Source organism: Python bivittatus, unplaced genomic scaffold (assembly GCF_059951505.1).
Source record: "Python bivittatus isolate LINGU-HERP-01145 unplaced genomic scaffold, Pbiv_v1 ctg000480_np1212, whole genome shotgun sequence".
NCBI classification, from domain to species: Eukaryota; Metazoa; Chordata; class Lepidosauria; order Squamata; family Pythonidae; genus Python; species Python bivittatus.
In genome coordinates this window covers 30,913,288-30,938,780 of record NW_028277075.1, presented here as the reverse complement: position 1 = coordinate 30,938,780, position 25,493 = coordinate 30,913,288, and the positions used below count along the sequence as shown (strand labels likewise).

At 37.7% G+C, this 25,493-nt stretch overlaps 2 protein-coding genes across 4 annotated transcripts in view; one reads left to right on the top strand and one right to left on the bottom strand.

The window, feature by feature from the left end:
• PALS1 (protein associated with LIN7 1, MAGUK p55 family member) overlaps positions 1–9,252 on the top strand; it is a 60,883-nt gene extending 51,631 nt beyond the window's left edge. For 2 of the 3 annotated variants that reach the window (XM_007424498.4, XM_025164257.2), the window contains 5 exons: positions 350–421; positions 2,071–2,238; positions 2,822–3,024; positions 3,976–4,086; positions 4,729–9,252. In XM_007424498.4, coding sequence (XP_007424560.1) covers positions 350–421; positions 2,071–2,238; positions 2,822–3,024; positions 3,976–4,086; positions 4,729–4,905 — 731 coding nt within the window. In that variant the 3' untranslated portion in view covers positions 4,906–9,252. Of the gene's footprint in view, positions 1–349; positions 422–2,070; positions 2,239–2,821; positions 3,025–3,975; positions 4,100–4,728 lie in introns of all 3 variants that reach the window. The other variant, XM_088145620.1, reaches the window with a different exon arrangement.
• Positions 9,253–10,992: 1,740 nt separating this feature from the next.
• Positions 10,993–25,252, bottom strand: ATP6V1D (ATPase H+ transporting V1 subunit D). The gene is made up of 9 exons (XM_007424497.4): positions 25,053–25,252; positions 21,924–22,041; positions 21,645–21,724; positions 20,440–20,507; positions 19,635–19,679; positions 18,980–19,083; positions 17,239–17,305; positions 12,928–13,006; positions 10,993–11,554 (listed from the first exon to the last, which is right to left on the bottom strand). The coding sequence occupies exons 1-9, from the start codon at positions 25,091–25,093 to the stop codon at positions 11,416–11,418; spliced, it is 741 nt and encodes a 246-aa protein (XP_007424559.1). The 5' UTR covers positions 25,094–25,252; the 3' UTR covers positions 10,993–11,415.
• Between the last annotated feature and the right edge of the window lie 241 nt (positions 25,253–25,493).

Sequence of the window (25,493 nt, the reverse complement as noted above, 5' to 3'; positions counted from 1 at the left end):
GGAAAAAGGTGCAGCTACACCAGCTTTAATGAATTGGCTCCTTTAAGCAACATCACATTTGGGGTTGGGGGGGGCTCACGTGGATTCAAGTAAAGCCCAGAAATTACATCCACGTGCCTAACGTAGTCTTATGCACTTTACAGCACTGCTGTACTTATAATCTTCAGCCCCTTCTATAAAAGTTACAGACTGCCCATTCCTGCTTTAAATTGTAAGCTTATTAACAAGGTCTTTCTTAAGTGCAATTCTTATATGATAGCTCACAATTTTAGATTCTTAATGAGTATTGTTTTAAAAAAACAGCTAAAAAACCTGAGTTGGGTAAACTGACTTTTTTTGTTGTCTTTAGGAAAGCTTTGGTGCGCAAAGAAGAACAAAAAGAAACGGAAAAAAGTTTTGTATAATGCCAACAGAAATGATGGTAAGAAAGGATTCAACTGACCTAGATATTTTTTTTCTAGATAAATGAAGTGTTAATGAGATATGGTGCAACTTTCCTTTCTTCCTTTTTTTTTTTTTTGCTTTACCAAAATGCAGTTATTATGGCTCAGTTGCTCACTTTAAAAATAAATTAATCATAAACAACCATTTGAAATGTTTGAAATATATCTTTATATATAGATAGATGTGGATATGTATGCATTCTCTTGTCTCTTGTTCCTTTTGTTCAGTTTTTGTCACACATTCAGGAGTGCCATCATATTGTAGCTCTTCTTTGAGGGTTCACTGTCTCCACAGTAGTTCAGAAATGATGCTAATCTCTCTTCAGGGATATGAGTGGTTCTTTTGATCAGGATTAAAAATTTGGGTGGGAAACAGATCTTCTTTTGACAGCAACACTTCATATAATGAAGGAAAGTGCCAAAAAGCATGTGAACACAATTCCACATCTGGTGTTTTGGCTTCATTGAATGATTTTCTTAATCTATTAAAGCAACTCAGACTACTTTTACTATTGATTTAAATCCTAGCCTTGTCAGTCAGTATCATACATGTGTATATGTATGTACATGTATGTGCATGTGTGTGTATCTCTGAAGCCACACATATAGTTTATTAATAACTACTAATGGAAAGCTTTTTGAATCACACACACACTGTAATTTAATATCAGCATTACCATGTTGTAATATAACACTTTACAATTCAGGCACCCATATTTGTTGCATGTATAACACACACAAATGTTGTGTTGGGATAGCTGGTGTGATTAGAAATAGTAGAATTAAGTTTTAAAGCAAAACTATCCAACATAAGGAAAGTTGACAAAAATCATATCATGCTTTACCGTTTACTTGATTTACTAGGGAGATGTGGCATCCACCTGTATCATCCCATCTTTATAAGAAAGGCTAGACTGGAAGTTTCACAAGAAAAGATGATTAACTGGGCTATTGGGGGTTTTTTGCTCAACTTAGTATCATAATCCCTAACAGCAGAACACAGAAAATCTAGATACTTCTACTTCAGCACATTTTAAATTAAAAATAACCAAAAATCAATGGTATAGAATTACAAGATGAGGGCATCTAAACCTTCTTTCAGTACACTCAGACATAGTGGACTGTGGAAGGAGAGATACAGTCCAATAGGAGGAGTGTGCAGCTCAAAGAGAACATTGTACAAGGGTAACTGCCACCCTTCCCATTTAAATCATAATCCTACTAATATGCCAGCAGCTGTTTTAAGGGGTGGTGGGAGTGCATGCCCTACCTATTCTCAGATGCCCTCTTCTCCAGCATAGTCATGCTGTGTACACATGGGAATTTGACTAAGGCAGCGTGTGTATTATAGCTTATAGGATGCCCCCTCCCTCCCTCCCTCCCTCCCTCCCTCCCTCTCTCTCTCTCTCTCTCTCTCTATATATATATATATATATATATATATATATTTGTAAGAACTAGCAATGCAAGAAAACACTTCAAATTATTGTTAAAATCCAAATTCTGATATTTGGAAAATTGTATTTATCTTTCTCAGCTAGTCAGTGATGCAAGAAGAATTGTTATAGAAAAAAAGAAAAAGCTTTTCTTTAAACTTGTACATTTATTTTGGGCTTTCTTTTTGAAGATTATGACAACGAGGAGATTTTGACTTATGAGGAAATGTCACTTTATCACCAGCCAGCAAATAGGAAACGACCTATTGTCCTGATTGGTCCCCAGAACTGTGGTCAAAATGAACTGTGGCAAAGGTTAATGAATAATGAAGCTGACCGATTTGCTTCTGCAGTTCCTCGTAAGTTGAAATTATGGGCATGTCGCTGCTCAAATTCTTAGTATGTCATTTTCCAAGCTTAGTACACTTGAGATATAGTGATATTGAGGGAAGATGCTTTAGTCTAGTCTTCCTTAGATGTGTATTTGTTATTAATATGCCTTGCATAAATATGAATTTATTGTAAAGAGAAATTTACCAACCCCATTCACAAAAACTTCACATTATTACCAATTTAGTTATTTCTCATTTATGTCTTGTTATTCTGTTTATGTTTCAGTAATTTCAACTGCATGTGTCATTCTCCATATCCTGTGTTCAACTGTGTTCTTAATTCATCTGCATGCCTGGAAATGTGCTATATATGACTGGATATATGTTAGAAATTGTTGCAATGTGTAACAATTTTTGAGCCCATTTAAGGAATTTAAGTCTTTTGGATATAGAGCTCAAAACTCTTAATTTAGCCCAAGAACACTCTGCTGAAAAAAGTTCTTTTCCAGATAGCTGTTGTTCATGAAGTCTTGAAAACTGATACATTATAAATGTCATTTATGCAGGTTCTTACTCAAGGTTTACTAAGTCTGCTTATTGGTCTTTTCAGATACAACACGGAATAGGAGGGACAATGAAGTAGCTGGCAGGGATTACCATTTTGTATCACGGCAAGTATTTGAGACTGATATTACAGCAGGAAAGTTTATTGAGCATGGTGAATTTGAGAAGAATCTGTATGGTACCAGCATAGACTCTGTCCGGCAGGTGATCAATTCTGGAAAGATATGTCTCTTAAATCTTCATACACAGGTAATGAAATTGCTTTTGGACTCTAAAGTTTTAAATGCTAGGTTGCAGTAGTTCAGCTTGAGTATATTTTTGATGAAATGTTATTGTACTACAGTAATTGATTAACATGAGAATTGTTTCTGCCTTGTTAAGAAATTTAAACATTATTTGTTAATTTTGCATGTTCAATGGTTTATTTGTACTGAGCATCAGTTTATGTGACAGCGATGCTAAAAAGCTTCTAGTTGAAGATAATTACCTTACCTTTCTCTTTGAAGACTATAGCTATTGAACTTTTCACATCCTAGTTCTTACCACCACAGACACAGGAAGCTGTGCATCCCTATAATATATTTGGTCATTTTCGATTTTTTTCAACAGCCAAGTTCAGAAGAGGATTATTTTTTTTAGAGAAGCTTTACGTTTTCATCTGCTATCCCTTAAATCATTTTATGGGCTTTATGATTTTCATATTTAAAAGTGAAGAAACAGAATGATCTTATACAATGTTTGAAAACAACTGCAAATTGCAGTAGCATTGTTAATCACGTTTGGCAAGGATATATTTATGAGTTCCTGAAAAAGTCATATGCCCAAATCTAGATTTATTGGAATATTAAAGAAGCACTTTTCTATTATTATACTACTAACATGTAAAAAAAAAATTCATTACATAGCTTTGACTTTTAATAATGCCTGTAGTGCTTTCTGTACTACTTTCTGTAAAATGGCAGCTTTGTGGATAACGTAGCCTAATATTAAGAAGATTGATCTTGAATTCAGTTGCCCAAATCCAGTTCCTGTTTCTAATTTGTATCATGTTATGCTAGTTCATCCAACATACCCCTTTTGTTTTTATGGTTCTTATAAACAATTTAGTAAAAAAGGGCATACTACTACTAATTGGCATTTATAGAGGTTTCATTTTGTTTGATATGGATATTAATAGCACAAATTTGTTTTTCACATTAGTCGTTGAAGAGTTTACGCAATTCAGACTTGAAACCATACATTATCTTCATTGCACCACCTTCACAAGAACGGCTTCGTGCACTGCTGGCCAAAGAGGGCAAAAATCCAAAGGTAATACTCATAGGTAATGTTTTCAATTGTGTTGTCTAAGCTTTTGGATAAGCACACCATTGTAATGTATACCAGTGTATATTTTCAGCCTTTTTATATTCTCCTGTAATATTCCAATCTATTTCCTTATGGCTGGGTGCCCTTGTCCCATTGATAATGTTTAAAGAGGAAAATTATATGGTTACTTTCTAACCTACTGGCTCTACTAGAGTTTTGGTTCTGATATGAGGAGAAACTTCATTGATTTCCCTTTTCTATTGATGATCTTGTTAAGTAACACCCAGCTATATTTAACTAGTAACAAAAGATTTTCCCCTAGTTCTTAAAATTAGTCTAAATTTGTGAATGAGTTCTACTGGGTTAAGGGAGATAAGTTTAATAAAAGCAAGGATAAATCAAAAATAGACTTCTTTGACCTCCCCCTCACAAACTTCCACTGCTGATTAAAACTTGTCAGAAATGCTTTGGATTAAAAAGAAGAAAGAAAATCAGTTGTTTTTATCCTGAGACCCATCTGTCTTATATTATTGTTTCCTCTTATGCAGCTGAGTGCGGCTTTTCTATAAGGCTATCTGTATGTGTGTGAGAAACAGCACGATAAATATTTACTGATATAGGATATTTTTTCCACTTCAATTTCAGCCAGAAGAACTAAGAGAAATCATAGAGAAAACCAGAGAGATGGAGCAAAATAATGGCCATTACTTTGATACAGCGATTGTGAATTCTGATATTGATAAAGCATATCAAGAATTACTTCGTTTAATTAACAAACTTGATACAGAACCTCAGTGGGTTCCATCCTCGTGGCTGCGATGAAAAAGAACCATGCCAATGAAGAAAAGGTCTTTGCCAATTGCATCCTTCTCATCCTTGCTAATTCATTTAATACTCAAGCCCAACACTTGCTGTGATTGTAAAATGTCTGACTTTCTCTACTTTTAATTAGACACAGTGTGAACAAGCCACATTTTAATTATTTAAGTAGTTTTTCTAACAGCTTCTTTTTGTCTAGAGTTTTGTTCTTCAAGCAAGTATATGTATACAGTCCATGATCATTATTAATATTGGTTACTTAACATTGGTAACTTAATGATCTAATAAAATTACTGTAGCTTTCAAAAATACCTTTACAAAATATTGGATGAATGAAATAATCAGGAGGAAAAAGGAACTAATCTGCTCATTTTCTTCTTAGTAGTATAAAGGGGCCACTTATATGGAGTTGTCCTTAGGCTTGAAATTGTTTTTAATGAAACATTCCTTTATCCAATAGCACTGCAGTTTTTTAAAAATATGTACAATGTAAATAATCAAACATTTTTTGTCTTTAGATACTTTATAAATCAGATTGATAGCTTATTAAATAACAAGGTTCCATTGAGAGATGAATTCTATATATGTCAATATTTTAGATGTGATATTTTTATAGATTTTTTCCCCTTTTATCTACATCAGTTAATTGGGAGCTACTGTTATCCCAAGGAACTGTGGAACATTTTAGAAGGGAAGCTATATTTTTATGACAATAATTCTTACATGGATTTTTTTTTACAAGGCTTTGCTTCCTTACAATGTAAAATTGTTTTCATAAACAAAAAACAGACTTGGGGATACTGAATATTAGCGTCCATTCTTGTATTTTTATACCTAGGCACAAGGTGTCTCATGACTGTTGGAGTTAATATTAAGTAACAGTAAGATAATATGAATGTTAGGAACATGTCTTATTCTCTTTTCTAGAACCATGAGATCCCTCATGAAAATGTCCATTGGCTAAATATTGCAGCTTCTCCAGTAGTAGCTTTTTTTTGAAACAGATTAGTTTTGTTACTTCCTTGTGGGTGGCACCCTTGAATGTGAATATTGATAGTTATTTTTCTCAATCATAGCTTTTATTTTTATATACTGTCTTACACTGGAATTACTTCAACATGTAGTTGAATAGGTGAAGTATTAGCTGTTTCTCTATGTTCTTTCATTTTTTCCTCATAAAATATGAAATAGAAAAGAATTCAGCAAGAATAATACTGTTTTTTGTTCATTGTTGAACATGCTATATGGCACATAGAGACTGTGTGGGAAAAGTGGTTTAAGAACTGAAATTCCTCAGTATTATAGGCATCCCTTAGCAGGCAAGAAGAGAAGACAAAAAAAATAATCTGGTCATATTCATCTGAAATATAAAACAGTTCCCTCCCATTCAAATTCTATATAAATGGTCTTATATTTATAAAGTGATGGTAAAATAATCACCCACTAATGTGCCTCATCCAGTAAAGCCTTCCAGTAGATAATAGAAATGATATGGAATAATTCCTTATTATTATTATTATTATTATTATTATTATTATTATTATTATTATTATTATTATTATGATGATGCATCTCAAATAGTCAATTTTGCCTGGAATGCATGACACAGAAATGATGTATTTTTCTTCATTTGAGTTGTGATTGTTCCTAAATATTGGTGATTGTTACAGGTCATTTGAGATGTAATGCATCCCAGCCTTTTTCTTTGCTTAAGGGATCAGGAGTGCACTATGGGATCACATAATTTATTTCCCATCCCACCCTGTCATATATAACTTATAGTTTTGTTTATTCTGGTTAAACTTGCATTGAACATTTAAAACCTAGTTAAGTTTGTAGGCCAGGCATACAACTTTGAAGACATATTTCCTGTTCTTCATAATTATGGCTAAAAAATGACCATATCTCACCACCCTTGGCTAATCTTGAAAAGTTTAACAAGGTTGGGCTTGGATAAGAAATCATCAGAAAATCCCAGGACTGTAGATTAAACTGAGAAGTTGAAAAAGGCAGGGAAAGCACTTCAGTTTTGTTGCTAAGAATACTTCAAGCAAATGTCTTTGAAGTCATGAGGAATCAAGCACAACTTAAAGCAGACTTACCTTTAAAGAAAAATGTTGTGTCTGTAGGAATACACTGTAGGTATAAAAATCTGTATTTGATCTTTTGCAATAGGTGTAACATTTATACGCATGCAAAATACTGACCTACAGCTTTTTTCATTATCATACTTGAATTCTGGTGTGATCCAGGGTACATTCTGGGGCAATAGATGAATTAATGAAATTGGCATGCCACAGCAATGAGTGTATTAAATTTTAAGATACACAAAGCAATGAAACCCTTTGTTACATTTGTTGCCTTTTGAATTTCTAAGATTAAGAATCTAACTACAGTTTGCTGAACAGAGAAATTATTAAATAATATAAGAAGATGAGTATAAAAAATCTACAAAAATGTTTAGTTACACAGATGCAACAAATCCAAATAATAGTATTAAGATTGTTAAAATTGGTATTTTATAGATCAACCAATAATAACAAATTTAGTCCTTTATTCTGCTGCTGAAAGCATGTATTTTGAAGGCTGTTTCACAGTCTTTCAAAATGCATGATGATTAGAAAAAATTAGAGACATTGAATATACTATTATTTAAGTGTTTTGCTGTATGCTGAATGAGTGTATTGGATTTTTCTTGGCTATTGAAACGGGAACATTTTTAACCAAGTAAACATCTCATTGACATGAACGTAACCATGTCTTTCTAAACAGGAAAGTAAGAGGCTGATGGGATGACTTTGCAGCTTGTAAGGTAACTGTACCCATGCACCAATGCTAAAAACTGTATACTAATGTAAAAATGTGTATTTCTTGCCTTCAAGTAAATGTTAACTGTTAATATATTTTCATTTTAGTGGCTTAATATTACAAACTATTGTAATAAAGATAAATGTATGGAATTAGATAAAAAGACTGCAGTGCAGTCTGTTGTGGTGATAAACACCACCAGCATTGTTCCTAACATCCTTCTAGCTTGGTGCTTCCAGATGTGTTGGGGTTGCAGCTCCCAGAATTCCCAGGCAGCATGGCCAAGATGAAGAATTCTGTGACTTGCAGTCGTAAGACATATGGAAAGTGCTTGATTGGTAAAGGCTAATAGTGAACTTATTTTGGCTATTAGGGCTGTGCATGCTTCAATAATTCAGAAGAATTCCCTTTTGTGAGCATCACGCTTCTCTGTTTATTAAAGCATCTTGACACTTTTTGGGATTCTGGCAAGACTGAACAAAGGTTGCCCCTGCTTAAAGGAACCTACTTATTTTACAATTAGTGAAACTCTTAAAGCAGAATTACTTTTTATTCAGGCTCCTGTGGAAGCTGAAAAAAAGTCAGGCTGTTTTAAGGACGAGTAGAGAAGTGCTGTGCTCATGCAAGGCACCAAGCACTTCTGAATGAAGTGCAGACAGCCCTCTTGACTATCACTGGATTTAACATTATACAAAACTGCTTCCACTGACACTACCCAGACTCGTTCCTGGGAGTCTCCAAACTCTGTGGGGTAGAAGTGGGTTTACCAGCTGTGGAAGAATGTGTTCTACCAGTGTTCTCTCTTCAGCTGGCAGATGAATGGAGTTGGATATAATCAACTGTAGAGATGTGATGGCAGTTCCTAAAGCCACTATGTACTGTGGAAACAAAAGCCACCTGATTTTTATACTTGCTTGAAGTCCTTTTACTATTCAATTGCATCAGTCCAATTTTCTTTTATGTAATGATTAAATAGGAAACCATGTTGGCACAAGGCCTTATCTGTGAGAGTTCAATTCAGATCCATCAGATTAGCAGACTAAAAGGTTACTTTGGGCATGATAACTAACATTCTCTGTGCATTGTCCCCCGCTTTGCAGAAAGAGGTAAGTTAGTAGAGATGTCTAACTGCACAGCTGATTCTCAGTGGTGACTTTTTCCAAATGTTAGAGGTGTGCCCAAGAATATTTAAATAAATTTTTTTAGTCCTTGAATAAATTTCAGAATATTTTCAACCTGACCTAACAATTCAGATGCAGCTTATAACGTCCTTCTGACAAGGTACGGACTGAACAAATGAAACTTGAATATTGCATGTGTTAAATTGTGGAGCTTTTTCACTGTCCTTTGGGAAAGAATTAGCCAATCTTGCACCATTGTTTGCTTACCAAAAATAAAGTTCACTTCTTACTTATATTGCACAAAGTGTATGTTTTGTAAATACCAGAATCTTATGCTCATTAGTAAATTTGCCTTTGGAGGGGAGAGGAAAATTAAGTGTTCACATTTCTAATTGTCCCGTGCAAATCTTTATTTTCAATTAAAGAAACTCTTGTTTCTTTAAACTCTCATTAAATGTTTCTTACTCTTTTTTTGGGTGGGGGGGCTTCTTGCATTTTCCTCTAGTGCTTTTCTTCTGATGTTGATGTATTTCACATAGTGGTTACCAGTGTGTATCCAAAAATGGAGCATAGGCAAAACATCACGTAAAGGCAGAATTTTCCACTATTCAGTCTGACATCATCCCACATACATGTAGTCCTTGCTTAACAATCCTAATTGGGACCAGCAACTCCACCACTAAGCAAAGCAGTCATTAGATGAGAAATCATGTGACCACAACTGTTTTCCAGCTGGAAAGAGACAACTCAGTTTCACACCTTCAGCTTTTGTTTCCCTCCCAACCATTCCCCATCCTTTGGAATGCTTGAGTGCCTGCTTACTGTCTTGTACACATCGAAAACAATGTGAGTGCGCCTGGGGCTGGGAGCTGCAGTTGCACTATGCAAACAGCCTACAGTACTCTCTTGAAATCTCTCTCCAATCTCTCTGCTCTGGGGGGCAGGGTCAAGCAAAGGAGAAATTGCCTACAGAAATCACTTGCTTTTTTCCTCCCCCCCCCCAACAGAGCAGAGAGATTGGAGAGAAAGAGATTTCAAGTGAGTAAACTGTTGGCTCTTCTACACATTGAGAGCAATGTGATCATGCTGGCAGCAGGAAAGGGTCAGGTAAAGGAGATTGCCTACAGATATCATTTGCTTTCTCCCCACTCCCCTTGCAGAGCAGAGATTGGAGAGGAAGAGATTTCAAGAGAATACTGTAAGCTGTTTACGCCAGGCTGCCAGCGTGATCGCATTGCTTTCAATGTGTAGAAGAGTGAACAGCTTGTTTTCTTGCAATCCTTTTTCCAATCAATCCACTTTGCAAGGTGAGGGAGAAACACAGGTCAGGCACAGGACAATGCACACTGACTGTAGTGATGATCACATGACTGAGGGATGCTGTCATGGTCATAAATGGGCCATAAAGTTATTTTTTCAGCACCATTGTAACTTTGAACAGTTGCTGAACAAATGGTCAGTAAATAAGGACTACCTATATTTCACACCCATTGAAGTAAAATGAGTTCTTCTACCTTGCCTCTCGGTATAAAGCTGTAATTCTGAGTAAGAAGGAAATTAACATAGTGATACCCTATTTCAGAACTTCACGTGCAAGAAAAAAATCAGACTGTTCCCCTTAGGTATTTTGAAGATTTAAAGCCACATTTCTCAAATGTCTTTCAATTGTGAGCCACTAAATAAATATTTCAAAAATGCAGAAACCACTCAATTAGACACATTTTTGTCTTCAAAGGCATGGGCATTCAGATTTTTTGGCAGTAAGATTATTATAGTTGCATTTTGCTTTCCCATCCCTTCCCTTCCATTTTTAGAATCTTTTGAGCCTAATTTTGTACCAAAAAATCTTATCCAAAAGTTATTTGCCACTTGAATTATTTTATGTATTCCATGCCATATAATAACAGATCTTAGCAAAAACATGGTAGTCAAGAATGTTCTTTGGCAGAAATCCCTGAGGGCTAAGTCTTTCAATTAAGTGGGGTGATACTGTTTGAGCTGTAAGTCAAGAGCTGGACAACACCAAAGAAGCTGACTAGCATCCTATGCAGGAAAGCCGGGCTGAAGCAGCCAGTGGTCTCTGGCTGGTGAATGTGGAATGGCAGTGGCAAACCACCCAAGGGACTTCCAGGATCACTTAAAGGGGGGTTGACAAACACCAATACCCTTTATTTGTTTAGCCATATTTCTTTATTGATTTTACAGTACAATCGAGATACCATTTAAAATAGAAGTGTTTCCTTTTTTGGAAAGAAAAAACACAATTCCAAGTTACGAATTTCTGAAATGGTCATTATAATAGTTTCCACCTGTGATCATGAACAAAAATTCTTATTACAAGAATTTGGCAGTACATGGAGAAACCATACTTTTATACCAAAGGAATGAAGACAAACAGGAAATGGAAATGATCCTGCTTCATGCAAGTGTTTAATTAAACAACAATTTTCCACAACAAAAACATTCCTTGAATAGGTCTGGAGTGGAATATTCAGGCTAATACATCAAAGAAAAAGCTTCATAAATAAGGTCCACGAAGTAGCATAACTTGTAGCTTTCAGTCACAACTTACTCATATCCATAGCTATTCAAAGAGAAGATCCTCGTCTTTTTCTTCTGCAAGCAAATTGGCAGGTTCTTGCTCTCCAGCAGCCTTCCGTAATTCTTGCAGTTTATCGTTCTTCTCTTTAAGTATCTTTTTCTTTTCTTGGATCTTCTTTAATCTGGGGGGCATATGAGGTCAAGCTTATTTTTTTATTGTTGATCCTTTTTAGAATGGAAATGTAAGAAAAAGTACAGCATTGCCTAATTTCCCCACCTCTCCCCATTTATAGAAAAGATGGGAAAAATAACTTTCAAAAAGAGCAGATGAGTGATCAGGAATGTGGATATGGATTATTATTTACTGTAATGGCCTGGCACACCAAGTGCCTGCAATACATTGAAGAGGGAGGAAAAGAGGCTGTCAAGCTGCATGGGTATCTATCTCTGGTTGTTACAGTACATCACTCGTATCACATGTAAATATTATTCAAACCATCCATCTTCTTAGAAACAATGAAGGGATCCTTTAGCCAATCTGGCTCTGTCTCCTCCAAGCAAAGCTTTAATTCATGTAGTCTGTGTTACCTAGGCAAAATTAACTGAGTAGTAATGATTTACTATTTCTCAAAAGAGAACCAATTTTCAAGAAATAAGTACTACTAAGACAACCCATGACCCATTGGGTCATTGTTTCAGAGATATTTCCTTACCTAAACAGAGAAACAGAATGACCAGGGCAAAAAAGCAGTGGGAGTGGGAGTAATTTGCAACTTGCTGCCACCTTCCCCATTGACTTTGCTTGTGGGAAACTTGCAGGGAGCGTCAGAAATCTGCCTGCCTGTTCCTCCCTCCCTCTTCCCCCGCTCCCTCTTCCCTCTTTAAGCAGTTTGCTCTGCAGTAATCCTTTTGCGCTGTAATACCCAACTGCTTACAAATCACTTACCTATACACTATCCAAACTGTGCACTAAAATCACTGGGAAAGGCTCTGCTCACATTTTGACTTACAGTGTAGTTAGGAGTAGGGTCCTCTCATTAACAGCACCCCAGTTATGAACCTTATGAATAATCCCTTGCATGTGTCAAAAAAGGGGGTTGACCTTAACATCCAAATTCCTGTAGTAGGTTTGGCTGAAGCAACTCCAGCTCTCAAGGAGACCTACTACATGTAGCAAAGGTAGGCAACTTCATGACCACAAAGCCATATTTTGCAGGTAAACCACCCCACAGAAAATCCTTCACCACCCAGTAAGCATTAAGGTAGACCACTGTGGTGCAGTTGCTAAGATACTGGATGAGGACTGAGGAGAACCAGGTTCAAGTCCAACCTCAACCATGAAAGCTCAGTGGGTGACTTCAGCCATGTCACTTTCAATCCAATTTACTTCACAGGATGGTTGTGGTGAAAAGCTGGAGGGTAAAGGTGATAAATAAACTCTGGCTTCCACAGAATTTTTAATGCAGACATCTTTCCTCTTCTGCACTTTGCATTAGAAAGCCAAAAATATTTCTAGATTCAAAGTACTCAATGTCTAACTTGCTGGGTCTCTTACCTGTAAAACTCCTCTCGTTCTCGCTCATCCAACTCAGTTATGATGTAAGACAGTGTGCGTTCAATTCTAGGAATAATCACTGTATAAAAAGTAATTGTTATTATCAAACACGATTTTACAAGAACATCTTGTGCCATGTTAGATTTGAAATCTTGTATGAAATCTTCCTCCTGCATCCTCTTCTACCAATTGTTTTGCATTCTCTTCATCACTGAATATTCTAAGCATTTGATGTTTGCTATTTAGGTGGCACATTTTGGAGGAGAAGTCATCCCTTGAGGTCTCTTGGGTCACTTAACACTCCCCAACTCTTTAAAGTTTTGCATAGTTTATGGCTCTGCATTTCTTGGGAGTTCAGTCAGGAGGCATCTGGGGATATTCAGAAAGCCTCAATGGATGTCATCCAAGTTACATCAACTTGCACCAGTTAAGTGCTGTGATGTGTCACGCGATTATGAATCTTCTCCATTTCTGATTTATTCTGCTTTATATTGCTTTTGTTCTAGAGGGGTTCGTGTCTCCCCCATGACAGCACCCCAGCAACCACTTTCATTCTTCTCCCACCCCTGAATGCCTCCCAACCCTTAACTGGGAGAGATGCTGTGGTTATCCAAGCAGTTCAAAACTAAAAAAGAGGAGAGTCATACAGAAATCTAGATATTCTGGCAACTGACAAGTGCCATTCATATTTTCAGTTGTAAGAGATATGGAAGAATAGGATTTTTAACAGAATGTAACAGAAGTTTTAGAACCTGAACTTCAGCAGTCTTTAGAAATATAGGTATCTCAGCACTAAAATAAAACTCTCAGTCTGTAATGGCTTCAATGGTAGTGTGAGATATTATAACAAAAATAGTCATTTGATTCTCATACAGTAAACCACAAATTACTGGCCAGTGTGTGAAAGGTCAATCAGTGTGAAACAATCTGGTGGGATAATAAAATATTTTTCAAGCTTCACTAATCAACTACAACAAGCATTTAAACATTCTACTTCTTATGTATCAAGGATCATATAGTGATCATGGGCAGGCCAAAGTTTCATTTAAACTGGGTATACAAACTTTTTTTGGGGCCAAGTATAACACTTGACTTTGGTCTCCGGGGGAACAAATTCCATCTCTCTAAAGTAGAACCAGGACAAAGAATAATTAATTTACATGTAACAAATCTACTCCATACACATGAAATAATCTCTATTCGTACAAAATTATAATTATTAAAATAATGTTTGGATGGGCTTTATGGGCCATATCTAAGGTTTTCAAGGATCACATGCAGTGCACCTCAAATCTAAACCAATTGGACACACTTGCACAGATTTTTAGGACTAGAGGTTTGGTATCACTCTAATAGCTATTAAGAAGTAGTACTGAAAGATAATGAACAAATTGCATCCCAATGTGACCCCTTGCTTGGAAAGAGAGGCAGAAAAAGGAGAGAGATCTCAGGGTCATTATTGGAAGAAAAAATGTGAAAAAATAGGTCTGCAACATGTCCTGAAGTGGTATGTAAAGAAGCTGGTGGTAGGGAGATGATTTCTTTGGATTAAGATCTTCCTCTGATGGGAACCTTGGAAAATCTTCAAAAATTAGGGCTTCTGGGGAAGAAATGGCCAATTGAACACAGCTCCACGGCAATTAGAGGAGCTGGCCTTGGTCCAGGTCTTTGAAGTCATCTCCAGATAAAGGAGATCAACAGGATCACCCACAGGTACTCCTTACAGAGAATCCCTGTGAAGGTGGAGCGCTCTGGGAGTCGAGGGAAACACTGAGCCCAAACTGTGGTGCAGAGCCTTCAAAAGGACACTAGATTTGTTTTACTTCCTCTTTTAATTAACATTGTAAACTGCCTATCTGTGATTTATTCGGTAATTAAAAAACTCCTGAAAGACAAGTTGCTGTACACCAGGCAAATTTCCTACTATCCTGGGAGAAAGAAGACCAAAATAAGTTTAAAGATCAAAAAGAAATATTTGAACATTTGGAAACAGCGAAGGGGAATTAAGAATGCTGATTGGGGACAGTTAAGATGCTAGATGGATTTGAAACAGTTTTTTTAAGGATTGTTTTAAATGTTTAAGAAAATAAAAGTAAGTGAATTTGGATGTACAGTGGTACCTCTACTTACAAACGCCCCTACTTACAAAATTTTCGAGATACGACCAGCTCCGGCCCCAAAAATTTACCTCGATGTGCGAACTCCGCCTCGAGGTACGGCCATTTTTCCACCCTGACACGTGGTCCGTGGCCATTTTTCCGTCCTGACACGTGGTCTGCGGCCATTTTTCCACCCTGACACGTGGTCCGTGGCCATTTTTCCGTCCTGACACGTGGTCTGCGGCCATTTTTCCGCCCCTGACACGTGGTCCGCGGGTGTTTTTCTGCCGCGCGGTGCGCGGGCGTTTTACCGCCCCGCCGTGCCCCTGACACGCGGCATGCGAGCGCTTTTCTGCCCCTGATGCGCATTTTGCCGCCCCGCCACGCGCAGGCACTTTTCCACCCGATGCGCGGCGCACAGGCGTTTTGCCACCCCACCGCGCGGCGCGCAGGCGCTTTTCCACCCGATGCGCGGTGCGCAGGTGCTTTTCCGCCTGACGCACGGCGCGCGGGTGTTTTGCCACCCCGCCGCATGCGGGCGCTATTCCGCCCCTGACGCACAGCGCGCAGGCGCTTTTCCACCCCGCCGCGTGCGGGCGTTTTGCTGCCCCGCCGCGCAGCGCGCAGGCACTTTTCCACCTCTGACGCGCAGCGCGCGGGCACTTTTCTGCCCGACGCGTGGTCCGTGGACGCCAGAATGGATTAACGGTAATTACATTGCACCTTATGGGAAAATTTGCTTCAGGGTGCGACCAAATTCGGAGGGTGGAACGGATTAACCGTATTTACATTGAACCTTATGGGAAAATTTACCTCGACCTGCGACCAACTCGACTTGTGATCAGAGTCACGGAATGGATTAAGTTCGTAAGTAGAGGTACCACTGTAATTGCAAGAAAAACTGCCGTTGGAAAGTTTTGCTTCTGAAAATAAACGCAAGATAAAACTGAGCTTTCAGGTCAAAGGGAATGGAGGCTAGAGGAATATATCTTTTTTAACATAATGGAGGAGTATCCTTCTTTCAAAGAAGAATTTTTAGCTGTTTGGAATCAGTGTGTCCAGGAACTATTTTTAAAATTGGGACTAACAGAGATTGTAGAAGAAGAAAAGATTTTACTGGATAAAATCGCAGTGGAGGACTTGAATAAGGATTCTAAAATGGACTTTAAAGAAATGCCAGATTATGAGACATGGAAGATATGGAAAAAGATGCTATGGATCTGAAGATGGACTCAAAGTTGCTTGATTATGAGAATAATATTGAGAAAGAAGCTGTAATGGACTGGAAGAGTGACTTTGAGAATTACCCTATTTTGGATATACAGAAGGGAAATACCAAATCTCTGAAACCTTTTCTGAAAATAGATAGGAAGAGAATGGTAAGAGATTGTTATTTGGGGTTTTATTTGGAGAAGAGACTGAAGACTGAGCTTTTCAAAAAGAAGAGAAAGGAATTCAAAGTGTACTTATTAGATCAAGATTAAATTGTTTATGTTTTCATCTTGGATTGTTAATATTGAATTTTCTTTCTCTGACCAGGACTGTAAGACAATGATTTATACCTGTAAAAATGATTGATTTGGTTTAGTTTAAAACACATATGGGATTATTATTGGTCTTTTGTATGCTAAAGGGGAGAGATCTTTTAGGTTTCATTTCTCACAAAAAACTTAGAAGCTAAAATGCAAAATAGATCTATTTGTTTAAGCTTAAAATATATAGTTTATTATTACTGGCACTCTTAATGCATTTGCTGATTAGACTGTTGAATATTTTTCATAATTCGGTTATTATTTAGGGATGAGAAAGGGGATGAAGAGGGCTTTTTTTTAATAATATTAGAGATGGTGATAAATTACTGTTAATGTATATACTTGTTGGGAGAAAGGGGGAAGTCATCTTTTATATTTCTTTCTCTTTTCTCTTTCTTTTCTTTTTGTTTGTAGGTTTTTTAGTTCTGTATTAGTTTTTATATATATAAACTTTAATTAAAAAGAAGAAGTTTGGAGATTTCTGTATATTTAAAAAAAGAAAGAAAATCTTCAAACATTAAAATGCTTGATACTATGACACATATCAGAGAATAATACCTATCACCTGATTCAGGGGTGAGTAGATACCAACTGTATAACAAGCACATAAACGACCCACAGCTTTCCATATTGTCCAGAGTTAAACAACTATCTCCTAAGGATTATCACCTGTCACTTACCATGTTCAATAGCATTCACACGTCTGTTTGTTATCTTGATTGCTTCGTCCAGAGTAACAAATGAAGTCTATAGAAGCAAACAAGATGGAGGATAAAATAAGGCATTATCATGACCAAGCATGACAGATTGGCTTTCAGAAAGGATTCAGCCCCAGGCAAACCAAAGATATGTTCCTAAACATACCTGAAAATTTCTTTATCAAGTAAGGCCAAAGTGAACTGATATGCTACAACACAGTCACTCACATGACATTTTACATACACAGATGAAGATGTTTCTGTTTACTGGGGGCCCACCTGTTTAAGTTCATAGGCAATTGTTTTTTTTTAATAAGAGTCTGGTAACAGGTGACAACATAGACAGCTCTCCTTTCCCAAAAGCCCCTACCTACGATATCTAAAACGATGGAGTGGGGTGTGCTTAAAACTCTTGCACAATCAGGTACCAACCCCTATAAGGCTAAGCCAAAATGGCCAGGGAGACAGATTATAGGAAATGTAGTTTAAAACATCTAGAAGGAAACGGCTTGGCTACTGCATCTTTAGTTCATCGCATTGGAAAGGCTTGGAGAAAAGATTATGCTATGTGAATCTCTATTCAAATGTGCACACAGAATTGCCTATGTAGTGTTGCTAACAGATCTCAGGAAGATTCTATACATCCCCAAAACAGTTATAGTCACAGGTTCCTTTCAAAGACAAGGGAATATAGCAGAAGCCAGATATTTGTTTGTTTGTTTATCAATCACATTTATGTAGCCACCCATCTCATAGAAAGCGACTCTGGGTGCTTGAATAAAATAACAAATCCATAAAAACAATCATTATAAAAGATCAAAAAGTGATCATTAAAATGCAAACATTATCAACAAGTTTTAAAAAATTAAATTTTAAAATATACAAACCCCACGGAGAGAGCAGAATATCAATCATAGTGGAGCCATCTAAGAATGTCTCCGGTTCCCAAAGACCCTCCCCCCCAGGCCTGATGACATAACCAGGCCTTGAGGGACTTCCTAAATGACAACAGGGAAGGGGCAAGCCTCACTTCAGGAGGGAGAATGTTCCACAAGGAGGGAGCCACGGCAGAGAAGGCCCGTCTCCTGGGACCCACCAAATGCAAGTCTCTGGCTGTTGGAACGCATAGCATATCTTCTCTGCTGGATCTAATGGGGCAGGCTGATGTGATTGGGGCGAGGCGGTCCCTCATGTAACCCAGACCATGCCATGAAGGGCTTTAAAGGTCAAAACCAGCACCTTGAATTGGACCCGGAAGGAAACTGGCAGCCAATGCAGCTTGTGAAGCAGAGGTGTAGTACATGCTCTTCTAGGAACACACATAACTGCCCACACCGCCGCATTCTGCACCAGTTGAAGCTTCAAATACAACAACGCTTCAGATAAAACAAAGTTAGAGTTTGTGCGTGGTCAGATATGCAGTGTTTTGAAAATCAAGCCTAAAGATTGCAATCTGTTTTTTCCCTTTAGCCTAAATTAAAGTCACTTACTATACCAGCACCAATGCAATTCGCAATAGCAACATAAAACACTGCCATTTTGGCTAGAACACTACACTGGGCTTCTTTTCTCATTTATCTTAGGAAGAAGCACTGTTAAATATGCTTGAAAATACTAAACAAGGCCCTAATGAAAATAGTCAACAGTACTATAATCCCTTGACTGATAATCCACCATGTGGACATTTCAGATTTCTTTTTAATGGCATTTTGCTTCCACATACCTGAAGGGAAGCTAGTTCTACAAGGAGTTCTACTGCTTTGGCATAGTTCCTTTTCAGCTTGGCCAGCTGTTCACCACCTCTGGCTAAACCAGTCAGCTCATAACCTAAATGATACATTCATCTGGTTAGCTAATTCATTAAACATATCAATCAACTTCCAAGCCAAAAGAAGACATTAGAGAAAAAATTAGTTCCAAGTATGGGAGGAAAAAAAACCTGCCAACCCACTTATCTTCCTTGCTAGCACTAATATAAGAAGACATATAGTAAGCCATCTAGAGTTTGGTAAGCAGGTGGCATGAAAATTATGGTAATAAAATAAAGAAATGTGAAATATAATAAAATAAAGTTTGATATTGACTTTTTCAGGAAAGAGTTAATTCCCAACACTAACTAAAATAACTAAAAGGCATCAGATGCCTCAAGAGATGATGAGAAAGCCTCAGATATCTCTTATTTCATTTGTTTACCTTCCTCCCACACCTGAAATCAGTTTGGTTAGATAAAAACTAAAGAAACTTTTTCCATCCATAGGACACTTGTAGAATCTCACATAACTGGTTATTTATGTCATAGGAATCCAGAAATCTTAATACAGTGTATTAAAACCACACTTATACCAACCCTTCTGGAAATAAAGAAAAGGCATACTTACTATCCACTCCTTCTTGGTAATGCTCAAAAACTGGCAATGTCACACCTGTAAAAGCCCATACAACAAGTTGTAAAAATTTTTCCCAACTTCCATTCCACCCATCATCCAGTTCTCTCTTATGAGTCCAAGCTGAATTCTATAGGAGCTAAAATCGCTTGGCCCAGCGATGGTCTGTTGTGAGTGTTAAGCCAGTGTTTCTCAGCCTCGGCAAGTTTAAGCATGCTGGCTGGGGAATTCTGGGAGCTGAAGTCCACAGATTTTAAACTTGTTGAGTTTGAGAAACACTGGTTTAAGTCAGCATTTAAGTTCAAAAATTAGCAGAAAACTGTGATTAAACAACTGAGGCAACCCCTCCAAAGGTAGCCATACAAGGCAGAGGACTGATCCCACCTCAAGAAATTATAACTTGTTGCACTGTAAACATTTCATCAGAATGTATGCCTCACATACATTCTGGATGCTAGCCAAATGTGAGCTGCTTTAAGAAACCTATTTACCAAACATGGTGGCAGGGGTAATTTAGATAAATGCCTGTTACAGTTAATGTTCCCTTGGGACTTGAGTCCAGGCAAAACTCTTTGCTGCCTTCACTACTACCCTGCAAAATATAATGACTGCCAAGTCCTAGTTGTCTCAGAGCCTATGTTTGCTGCTCAAGACCTTTTTGCAATTATGACTGGCCTAAGGCAGAAATAATTGGGGACTCTTGATCTAGGACAGTTTCTCAACCTCAGCAACTTAAAGATGAGTGGACTTCAACTCCCATGCTGGCTGAGGTTGAGAAATACTGATCTAGAAGACTTACCTGCTACGTTGTCTTTTTTAGCTCTGATCTTGACTTGAGCTTTGTTCACATTCTGAATCACTGTAGTACTGCAGAAGGAAAAGAACTTTTAATTTGCACTGCTATACAATAGATTTCCTCAAGGGTGCATGAAAACTATTTGTTAAAAAGTTTCCTCCATATTATATCAGTTTTAACTAATAAAACTACTACATGTAGAACTTTAAAAACTGAAAACCTAGAGCTAGCATATCTGACACAAATTCGTGCCTTCTTACTCAGAGATTACTCTCACTGATGAGGCTAATTCACATAAAATATAGGAAAGACTCAACAAGTGCAAGTGTCACTTTTTCAGGTACTAAAAACCAAGTTGATGGTGAAAACTGCAGAAACGTTTAAAGGTTTGGTGGTACTTTTCATAATAAAAACAATAGAACAATTTAACCTGTAAAATTAACACTTACCTACTATACAGTATTTCTATAACTTTTTTTCACTGTTATGTAGCTGAACTTAATTTTCAAGATGGTGACCACAGCAAACCATAATGATCATCAGGCCATCATGCATGCAGTATGTGTTTTAAAGCATGGATGAACAACATACAGCATTCATCCACAAGAAGTATGGTTCCAGAGTCATAGAAGTCCTGCTAATTTGCCTACTGCTCAACAGGAAACAGAACACTATTTCCAATCACCATTAATAGCCAGGCACCAAATCACTGCATCCTTGCCACCCATTATTACCTAATGGAAACAGGCAATCTGCAGTAGTATGGTGGAAGCCAGGGATGAGGTAAGAATGTACGGTATATGTATGCTTAAGCAGCATTTGTGTTTCAACATTCGATTACATAAACGTGCTGCATGTATGAAACCCAAATCCTGATCTGGCAAACTTTGCAGCCCCAGGAATAAAAGGTTGCCCCTCTTGTTCTGTTTGAAAATAGCCACAAAAGACTCAGTATTCTATTCTGCTAGCCAACACGTTTCACAAATTCAAATCCCCCACTGTTTTTCTTCTCCCTGCTTATCTTTAAATGCTATTCTGAAATAAAACTTCTTATGAATATGCCTATTTCATTTTTTCTTAAAGCATCTGCTACAGAATGTTTTAACTGCATTCATAAATGCCAAACAGCTCGCTGACTCATTTTTCAAGACAGGACCAGCATCTCACATGGATATCCATCACCCGCACTCAAAGTTTATGAGCTTCACCTAAAATCTCCAGCTGTGAACTTTGCTTCAGCAAGGGAAAAAGCAGCTTCTCTCATCACTTCACCCATCAACATCTTAGTCTGCAAATACAACAGAAAAGAAGAGCTTGTGAACCCAACATAAAAGGTATAGACAATAATGGAAGTTAAATCTTTAAAAAAAGAACAAAATTTGTTTATGCTATGACATTATTTGAAGACTGATTTGATGATATTAAGCTTAAGAATTTTCCAAAACACTAACAAAATAAAGCAAAACAAATGCATTAAAGCTCCTTACCTCAATAATTTTCTTTAAAATCTGCCGGAATCGTAAAGTCAATGCATCTGATTTTTTCTTCAAGAGGTTGCGACCAGTCTGGGCTCCTTTCAAACGGGCTTTCATAATAGTCTGAGCCCTGTGAAAATCAGAAAAAGTGGGATTTTTTTATTCTGCCACTTGAGATGGATATTCCTGAAAATAAACCATAACCTTCTTTGGCTCACAGAACTTGAGGGTGCATTAAGGACACAGGCCTGATGGCACCATCCTTTGCTTGAAACAGTTGCACTATTAAGTATTCCTGGGTAAGCAAGCATGGAATTGCAGTCTTAATCTACAATCCACAAAAACCTTACAAGAGAAACTCCAAATTAGCAATGATGGAAAACTCTTTTCTAAATTTAGAAAAAAATTCCTAAGTGCTGACAGGAGAATTTTCAGAATACGATAATTCCATCATGTGAATAAATTCCTCAATAAAGATGCATTTGGCATTATTTCTTTACCATCATTCAAAGAAAGGCAAATAAGAAATAAATCATTTATAACTCAAGATGCATATTATATACCTGATAAACTCATAATGGCAATATAACACAGAGTGTTTCTTGGAAATTAGTACACAATACGTCACATGCTGTGTCTCTGCCTCCACACTTCCCCAATCGCCTAGAGGTCAGACGCTACTGGTTATCCACATGTTTCAAGTTTCCAAAGCATTCAAATTACCTGCCACTAGTTTACTAATTGTCTGCACCCAAATCTACTGATTTGTCTGAATGTAGGAAAAATAGTTAGTACCCTAACAATAAACTACCACTGGGTAGCACCGAGTACTGACCAAGGAGATTTAATGTAGATTCTTTTAAGAATTATAACATGTATCACAGAAAGAGCCTAAGTTGAAAAGCAAGTTCAAGAACAGAAATGCAACTTTTAAAATGAGGGCAAAATAGAGATTTCATATTCTTGTACCAGCTAGCTTTTGCCACTGCCTCCTTTGCAGACTAACTCACTTACTAGTTGGAACAAGATTCTGTGTGTGCATTTCAACATCATTCTGTTTGCTGTCAACAATGTCATCCACTGGAGTCTGCAAATGTACTGTAAGTGTGGCTGATCTATGCAAGATTTATGCCAACAGGGATATATACTTATAGACATGACTCAGAACTGATCATATAAATTCATTGTCTTCTTCACAAGAAAAAAAAAGCAAAAAAAATGTTTTTTTAATCCACATGTCTCTCAATTATGGAGCTGGGCAAGGGGGAGGGAAATACTCAATATTAACATTTTCTACTGGACTTTATTTTTAAAAAACAGGAGAAAAATAACATAAATGCAACACTTCTTTCTCAAGGTTAAGTAATGATAAAATATTATTACTGAAAACTTAAAAGTTTACTAAACAGATATTTAACAAAGCTTATATAAAAATACTGAAAGATCAAAGTTCCATTCAGAAATAAATATGATGTTACTGTAGCTACACTAACAAGATGACAACCAATATAGAAATATTGAAAGGTCACCTACATACCTGACTCTAGGTCATCTAATTTGGTGGATTGCATAGTTGAAATACAAAAGCTGGAGAATATTCAACAATACTGGGTATATAAGTACCCTTGTGTTAAGAACAGAAACCTGTCTGATCAGAATTAGCACTTCCAACATAATTATTAAAAGACATTTATTATTTAGGAAAGTTTGAAGTTAGTATTCAACTACTGTATTTAAAGTTAAGCACAAATGAACCCATTAAAATCAATAGGGTTATGCATACCAAGACATACAAAGGATCATACTGCAAGGCTACAGTTATCAGCTATCTGGCATATGTACCAATAATATTAGTGGAACTGATTTCTACAAACAAGTCAGAATTGGACTGCATGAAATCCCCCTCAAAGTTGCTATCAAAATACCAGAAGCAAATCATTTTTGCATGCATTAGAAATAGAAGAAATGCAATCTATAAACATAGTTTGTGAACTTTATTTTTAAGTACATACACCCCTCTTAACACTGGGTTAACTGTCAACTTGAAATGATGATGAAAAGGCAGGCACAACTGTATAGCATTAGGGCTTTTTTACTTTAGAATTACTGTCATCCTGCCTACTAATGTAGATAGACTCTGGAGTACAGGTAGTCCCCGGGTTAAGAATGCCCGGTTTACAGACGACCCATAGTTTAGAACGGAGCCTAATGTAGCAAAATTCGAGTTAAATGCACAATGGTTCGAGTTCATTACACAATACTACTTATATAGTATTATACAATAATATTGTTCCGGCTTACATACAAATTTGACTTAAGGACCGACCTTGGGAATGGAACTCATTTTTAAACTGGGCACTATCTGTATTACTTTTGAGATTTTCTCCCCCACCCCACCCTTTCTGGCAAGGCCATTTTTTATTCCTACATTCCTCACATTAGAAAATAAGTAACGCTGAATTCAGTCCTTTCAACAGTGCCCTTGCCACGAAACGTTCAGATTCAATGACAATCCTGTTCCATACAAAGTCAACCACATGACTATATGACAAAGCATTCGTTCTTATGACAATGCATGTATTTCACTTCTTCATTTTCTTTAACTTCTTCAACTTGTCGCCCCTACTGAGCGAAAACAAAGAGATTTGTTGGGGAAGACTATGAGAAATAATATTCCTCCAGGGACTCTCCAAAGATCATTATTTACTCCTCTGCTGCAGGTATCCAGCAGAGGCTGAAAGATCTCCCCGCAGCTAACAGTGGCTATGCTGGAGCTCTGATGCAAGAAAAAATATGTGTCACTTGTCTTATTCTTCACCCCAAACTCACTTTATTTAGTTCAGCCTTAAACAGTTCAGACGAAGTGTCACCCGGCTGGTTTTTGTAACCAGAGGACAGCGAGCCCACCCATCCCCTTCCGCAAATTCTCTTCTCCATCCGGCCCAGATAGAAAACAGACCTGTGGAGTCCTTGGGACCATCCACACCAGGCAAGAGCGGGTTCAAGGGGGAATCCATGAACCTGGGATTGCTTGAGCCCAAGAACTAAAACTAAAAGCCCGCGGCACTGTGACACCCTGCCTGGCCCATCCTCACCCAGGGCGACAGGGCGGGGGAGCAGGCAGAAGGGAGCGCAACTCACATCCGCGAAGGGAAGATTTCGATCCTGTCCTTGCCCGACATGCTGCCAAAACCGGCCGACCGAGACCACCGCACACTCCGTCCCTCCTCGGTGCACCAGCCCGATCACGTGACTACCTCTGGTTACCGAGAGCACCAAGCCCTCCCATTCGGCTTCCCGCGATTAGGCACCGCCCCTTTCGCGGCGTCCTTGGCGCGCGCCCCGACGCAGCGGAGCCCACGCGACGATACCCATCAGAAGCGTAGAGCTAGAAAGGAAAGAAAGGAGGGCTCTAAGACGTTCGAGTGCAAAATAGACATACGAAAGTAGGGAAGTGGGAATCCGGGGAGAAAAAGCAGGAAACAGAAAGACTGAAAAGCCATTGTGGGCTGCAGGGAGAAAGGTTAGAGCTCCTACTCCTTCTCCGCTGTATCTTATCTTGCGTGAAAGTTCTGAGTGGCT